Consider the following 7,628-nt stretch of genomic DNA (forward strand, 5'->3'; position numbering starts at 1 on the left):
TGTGTGTGTGTGTGTGTGTGTGTGTGCGTGTAGTTTGCAGTACAGTGACAGTGACGATACGTCTATTTTCCCTTGTTCCTCCACCACCCTTATTCAAAGCCTCCTGGGATGATTATTAATATAATAATTAAACATTCATTGCCCACAGCACCTGCGATCTTCCTCTCCTACGGACCCCTGGGATTTACCCCCCCCCACACACACACACCTCATACGCATGGAGAAAGCAAGAGAGAGAGGAGAAGAGATGGGAGGGAGGTGCGCAGGAGGAGCCAGAGGGAGGGGTTGGTGAGAGGAGAGCAGCAAATCCAAAAGGGTCATCAACACATTGGTGGATTCTTTTACACCAGTCAGAGGGTTTTGTTTTTTTTTTGTTTTTTTGTGTGGGTGTGTGTGATAGGAGGCATGTGAAGTTATGTGATCGCAGAACAAAAGAAGAAAGGAGGAAGGAACAATCCAATGCTGGGAAGGACCTGGACTCAATCAGTGGGTGGTCGCCCACCCCCTGAAGCTGACGTCTATATTCCATTAATCAACTAATATTGTCCTCAGTATTCCGTCAAATGGAGACTTTTAGTTCTCATAAGATCTCATATTTTCTTATGATTTGATGTAGGGTAAAAAAGGCACTTTTGGAACTTTTCAAAACACAGATAAGAGGCACCGGAGTTTTGCAGCAGTCACTTTTGACAGGACTGGTGTAATAGAGAGCCTCAGGGGCTAGAGTGGCCAGCAAGATGCTGCGATATCTGCTCAAGACCCTCCTGCAGATGAACCTGTTCACTGACACCATCCGAAACCCCAACAACGGCACCGATTCGTTCTTCAACACTTCCCTGCCGTCCTTCAACAGCTCTCTGCTCGATTGGGGAAACTTCACTGGCTTCAATGGTAAGAGAGTCAAATTTGCCATTTGAATCTGCTTTGGTTTTGTGCGTTGCCCTTTTCACACTTGACAGTAACGATGCAAAAGGACACATGGCTTCTCTTGAGAATAGGACGCAAACACTTACAAGGTTGTGTCTTTTGTGATGGTAATTCCGAGCGGAGGCAGGAGGGAAGTGAAAAGGAGAGTAAATCAAAGTGATATGAGTTTGCAGTTCAAATTAGATGGCATTCCCGTGATAGAATTTAACCCTTTGAGGGACAGCGGTTGCGAGAGTGGACGGCAATTCAAATGTTGTTTTCTCTTATATGAAGTCATCTTAATGTCACAGTTGCACATCACCCACTACAATGGACCTTTATGTCTGTTGTCATCCACTGCCATTCTTTTTTTTTCCATGCCTAAAGATTAATAAAAACACCCAAGAAAAAAATCCTGATGTAGCTTATCATTATTTGTGCATTAAAGCGTTAAATTTTTTTTTACAATGGACTAGATAATTATGTATACTTGAAAACATGTTTACCTTAGTTTCAAAAATCTTTTTTACCCATGGTTATATTATACAATATAACATTAGTTGTAAGTTTCTACTTGATTTTTTTTTTTTTTTTGGTCCCGACATCCATCCTAAAGCCATGCCTTGTGTCCCCCAAACTAATTTTCTCATCACTCCAACTCCGATGACAGTCCAAAAGTGCAACAAAGTAACACTTGAGCTGCCTTTGTGTCATTTCATCTGCAATGCATCTCTCTCGCTCCGTTCGGTGAAGCTGCCTGCTGTCACACGTGATGGAGTGGATCTGTCACATCGGCTTATCTTTCGGTTTGGCTTATCTCTACCTCTATTCAAAAGTGAAGCTCAAACTCTCAAACCTGAAACTGGTTGACTGAAGCTGTTGGGTTTTATGGGGATGGATGTCACTTTTTGCCATGTTTATTTTTTAATGTAGTGACACCCCGCTGTGCTTTTCTCCAATGCAAATGTATCAAGTCTATCAAGCAAACGTGGGACATGGAGTGCAAGAACAATGAATCCTGAACACACACACACACACACACACACACACACACACACACACACACACACACACACACACACACACACACATATTGATTTTATCATTTTTTTTTGTTTCAGTTGGTTCTTATGGTTTGTGTACTTGCGGTCCTGTTTAGATGAATGTATTCTGTCACAGAGGAAAGAAAGCAGTACCCTTTTTGGGCAGTGAGATTTGTAGAACTCCGTTCACCCAGGCATACCTTAAGCTGAATCAATATGTTAAATCTCAAGCTTTTATTTGCCTCACACTTTTCATTCCCATCCAAACCACAATGACTAATGGAGTGTAGATTGAAGTCCGTGTTCTCTCAGTGTCCAATGAGACATCAAACACATGAGGCAGGGTGTGACAATAAATTTATTGAGAGGAACCTATTTGGATAGACAAACGTGCCTCGTGTGAGTCAGGCTTCATATTCTCCTACTTCTGTCTTCCACAGACCATCGAGAATAGTCCGTAGAAAAATCTTTAGCTTGCGTCTGTAAATATTGAGAGGTCAGAAAAAGGATGGCGGGGTAGGATTGACTCGAAATGTCGCGTTTGTCGCGGGGGGAAAAAAATAAATGGGGAAAAAAAAAATCGGCATCACCACCTGTTTCAGCAAGTAGTGGTGAAAAAATGCGCTCAAAGAATCCCATTCCTTGCAAGTTATGTAATTATTCCCTAAACACCGCATTTTAAATCATCAAACTAGTGATTTGAGTTCCTCAGTCATGATGTGATGAGTCATCACTGGATAGTTGGATGGAGTGGGGGCTGCCGGTCTTAGTGAGTGCACCCAGTTGAGAAGCTCAATAGAAAGGCTGTGGGAGGACAGTTCGGGTCAACTTGGATCTACAAATGAAAATCACTGAGGCCCGATAATCAATTTAGAAGGTAACGAACGATGTACTTAAGCATAGCACAAAAGTAGACTGTTGGAAAATTTATCTATTCACTCGTACTGGCTTCCTTCCTCTCTATTGCAGTTTTTTTTTTTCAACCTCAGATGTTGCAAGGGGACTGACTGTTAACTAATTATGCGCGTGACAATCAATTCAGTCACGCAATAAATGCTAAGTAATAGCGGTGCATTTGAATTTCATTCAAGTTAACGGTACTTTCAATCGTAACTTACGCAATTGCTGGAATCAAGACACTCATGTTGTTATTTTTTTCAAATGGGTCACTTTCAACACAATTTAATTGATATGAAGCCATTCCTTGCGCTCTGAGGTTTAATCCTGAACTAATATTCTTACACGTAAGGCACCGGGCTCGCTATTTTCAGAATGAATTGTATCACATTTCAAAGTAACGGCTCAATCAGGGTTTCTGTCATCGCAGCCACATATTCATCACTCTCATCTCTAGGCGGTCTAAATAGAGATGTCCAGTATGGCGATGTGCTCATGTGATTCATGCAAGACGGTAGAAGCTCCACTTTATCGATCAATATGGACACTCTTGCTTTTTGGAGGACACGTACATTCAGTTTGGATTCTGTTGCCTTTTGTTTGTCTCATCTGTTGACGATCAGGGATTAGCTGCTGAGGACTGTGACTAATCTCTGCCTGAAAACCTTTATTTAACCCTTTCAGGGACAGCGGGTACTGCAGTGGACAGGTGATCATGTTATCAGGTTCCAGGGTGCATGAAAGGGTTAAAACAAGGCAAGTCAAATCATGACTATTATAACCCACTCTTCCACAAGGGTCTTTGAAATTTACACCTTAGAGTTGTGATGATGGAGCCACCAGTTTCATGTTGTGTCTTATCCTAACATAACGTGAGGGCAACAAACTACAACTGTTTAATTAACTCATTCGGGGCCAAAGAGGTTTTTTCGTGTGTGTGTGTGTGTGTGTGTGTGTGTGTGTGTGTGTGTGTCTTTTTTTAAAGAATTCAGGCATTCAATCCTAGGTACGTCTTCCTGTATTTAAAATAATAATAATAAATTACGTGGTAAGGCAAAGATCTGAAAATGGCTGGCATTCAATGTATTTTAATGTCTTCTTTTGCTCCTTATTGGCATTAGAACAATAATTAGACATGCAAACCATATAAATATTGAGGTGATTGGCTTGCCACTTATTTACACTCCGATCCAAACGTATTGGAACAGTGAGGCCGACAAAGGCTATGTAAATGACATGTTACCTTATGAATTGCTCCAGCTATCAAAATGTCGGTAACGCGATCAAAGCACTATTTTCAATTTAAAGTCTTCAAATTCAATCTCCAGTTTAATTCGTACAATTGGGGAAACCCACGATGAGATCGTTTTGTCATTTATTTGTATTCAGCAAAGAAAAAATTGTGCGGAACATGTTTTACTTGGCAGTCAGTATGAAACTTATTCATCTTGCAATCTTTTGATTTTTTTTTTTTTTTTTTGGTGCACTCATTTGAGCCAACTTTGCGTTTGAGAAGGTGGAGCTGGGCGCTGCTTCAAAGTGTAATTGTATAATGTCTTTAATATATGGGAGTTAGCGCCATTTGTCCCTTTATCTGGGTCAAGTGGGCTCCCCTTTGCTCTTTTCAACATAAATCTGCTCCAGAGTCATTAAGAACCAGTTTGCCTATCTGTGTGTGTGTGCGTGTGTGTGTGTGTGTGTGTGTGTGTGTGTTTTGTGCATATTTCCCTTCTAATTATTGTTTAATATTTCATTATTCAAATTCCTCGAAGGTGTCCACCCCCACCCGCATGACTTTTGACTTTTTTTTTTTTTTTTGCCCGGAACACCACGAGCACCCTCTTTTTCCATTCATGTCGTCATGCCTTATCGACGCAAAACTAACGTTGGGAAAAAAAAAAAATCCATGGTGGATTTACAGAGGAAAGACTACCAGCATGGTGCCCATCAGGCGCTTTGAGAGGACGGTTAGCTTTCTTTCCCAAGGAACCCTGCGGTGCTTGCTCACTTATTGGCTGCACTTTCTAATGATGCTCATTGAGAAGCTGTTTGAATCCAGCTGGTAGTGACCTGTTGCACAAAATGATGGAAGCATTAAAAGGTGTATCAGTCTGGCTCCAGTTTCCAGTGCTTTCAAGTCCAACCTGGCTGCTTTGTCCTCATTTATTCAGTTGGAATGGCATATGCATTAATAATAGATTTATTCGGAGTATTTAGGCGGCCATTCATCTTTATTCATTGCGCACTTCCTTGAGCAACCAAACATTTATGAATTCTGCTTCTCACCGCAGCTTGACTCCTTATGTGAATTATTGGCTTTGGTCACTTTGAGTAACTCCCCATCACGTGCGCGTGTGACGTGGGTGCACAGCTGCACGGAAATTAAAACATCAAATGCAAATTCTAATTAGTGTGCCGCTCTCAACGCCGCATTTCCTGTCATATAGCGAGATTCATATCAAGCGTGTTTGGATCATTAAAAATGACCTTTTTTGAAGCACACTGTTGTTGATGTTGGCAGTGCGGCTGTGAATGAGACTTTGTAGTGGAAACAAAACGGAATGTCTGATGACTGGGGAGGCTTTCAGTGGAGAACAGAAGGGGAAGGGGCTTGATGACCCTCACTGGTGGCACTCAGCCAAAACAAACCCATATTGTGGACTTGTCATATACAAGCCCTGTAATGTATCCTCTCGTGATGCTCTGAGCAACTGTTTTTTTTTTTTTCAGCCTTCAGGGACAAGCGATCAGGGGAAGCAAAGCCTGCACCTCTTCAAGTCCCCAATGTACTTTTTTCAGACACGTGTAATATGAACTCTAATTTTCCATTGTCAGATAAAAAGGTCGAAGTGATACAGACTGAACTTTGTCTGACGAAAGGGGTGTACAAGAGCACACAGGCTCATACTTCTAACATTTATCTTCTATGCCGATGTAGCAGAGTGCAGAGACTGTGCAGTTATTGGTTAAATTCTGGCAAAAGCGGCACAACAGCGCCCTTACTGGAAAAAAGTTGCATGTGCAGGCTGCCATGAGGAAGCACAAAGACAAGTCGACTTTGTGTTTCTTGAAAATGTTCATATCGCTTCATGTGTATTTCGTATTTTACCATGTACAACTTCCACTAATTTTTAAACATTGATCATTTTGAATTCACATTTAGAAAGATCGGTTGCCGAATGAATATTATAATTGTCAGATGGAGAAGTAAGTCTGCCTCCTGTCACCCTGCTGTCACCTACTCTGTTTTCCCCTCTTCATTTTGTCCGTTCCTGTTATCTGCTTCACCTCACTTCAATTTCACCTTGAATTATTGCATTGGCAACAATGTGTGACTCCATCATATAAAATAGAGAAGGAAAAAAAACCCGACAGAGTAAATTTGAATTTCATTGCACATTCTCTCCTTTTTCTCCTTGATCCAGTCGGCGCTCCTTCACCTCATCTCTCCATCTGCCCCTCCCATGTTTCTCATTAAGAAAGCTTCTCGGCTTTATTCAGGAGCAAAATAACACCAGGAGGTGCTCGGCAGCTCAACCACAACTCAGCGGTCTAGCAAGGCTCCCAATTACCATCAATGGATCTTGATGTAGTTCAACAGCTATAAGCTTGAGCCTACTCATCACAGTTTTCCATCAAGCAAGGGCCCACTGTATCTTTGAAAGCTTATCAATGGCCATTTCTATTTCGAGCCCCAACCTATTGGGACAGTGCGAGGCTGCATCTTGAAACACTGCTGCCTCCCTTGAATTGACAATTAAACATACAGCCATCTTCTTTTATGTTACTAAAATGAATCATAATACATTCATTTGTGCATTTTGGAATTTAGGATGCAGTCCGAAGGAAAGAAAAAAAAAATATATATATATATATTAAGAGAGAGTGGCTGCTGGTCTCCGACAGTTAAGCAAGTGCTGTTGTGACTTACCCCGTATTTTCCGCACTATATGGCGCACCTTCAATGAATGGCCTATTTTAAAATTGTTTTCATATATAGGGCGCACCGCATTATAAGGTGCATAGAATAGAAGCAGCAATAGTGGCTGCGGTTGCATTATGCATCCACTAGATGGAGCTATGCTAAAGACAATACAATACAATACAATACAGCTTTATTTATCGAGAGCTTTCATGACCAGTGCAACTGTAACAAAGCGCTTTAAAACATTTAAAATACTCCATCCAAGAAATCAGAATGTTGATCCATTTAGATTATAAGGCGCACTGTCGGCTTTTGAGAAAATTGAATGCTTTAGGTATGCCTTATAGTGCGGAAAATACAGTACTTTTCATCATATATGACTTTATTTTCATGCTATCATGCCACAGGTGTGCTGCATACGCTGATCAAATAGTGTTCATAATATGATTTCTTTCTTCAAAGATTGTTTTTTTCTTGTGATGTCATGAAAGTTGCTCTACTGAGGCTTATTTCTTGACAAAGAATAAAAAAGTTTACTCTTGTAACCTTTGCTCTCACTATACTGTGAAAGAGAGGCTCTGCATGAACAGAAATATAAAGTCAGAATAATAATCTTGAAAAATAATGTTGAAAAAAATATTTATTCTCTCTCACATCTTGACGTTCTTTCCGGTAATTTTATGATACCTTTGTTCTGCTGAACCAAATTAGTTCTGCTATGAAGATTTTTGTCATGAAATGGTACGACTTTGCCTTGAGAGTACATTTTTGTTGAAATTTGAGGAATTTACTCTCATACCATAAAAGTGCTTTCTTATAATCTTATACTTTTTTTTTTTTTTTTTTTTTTTTTTTTT

At 40.5% G+C, this 7,628-nt stretch overlaps 1 protein-coding gene across 4 annotated transcripts in view; it reads left to right on the plus strand.

Moving 5' to 3' along the window:
* Positions 1–383: 383 nt before the first annotated feature.
* Positions 384–7,628, plus strand: part of robo3 (roundabout, axon guidance receptor, homolog 3 (Drosophila)) — a 161,092-nt gene continuing 153,847 nt past the window's right edge. Inside the window, exon 1 of one of the 4 annotated variants that reach the window (XM_019857741.1) lies at positions 384–891. In XM_019857741.1, the coding sequence (XP_019713300.1) occupies positions 738–891 (154 nt within the window). In that variant the 5' untranslated portion in view covers positions 384–737. The remainder of the gene's footprint in view (positions 892–7,628) is intronic. The other 3 variants (XM_019857738.1, XM_019857737.1, XM_019857739.1) reach the window with 3 other exon arrangements.

Source organism: Hippocampus comes, unplaced genomic scaffold, assembly GCF_001891065.2.
Source record: "Hippocampus comes isolate QL1 unplaced genomic scaffold, H_comes_QL1_v1.1 scaffold248, whole genome shotgun sequence".
Classification (NCBI taxonomy): Eukaryota; Metazoa; Chordata; class Actinopteri; order Syngnathiformes; family Syngnathidae; genus Hippocampus; species Hippocampus comes.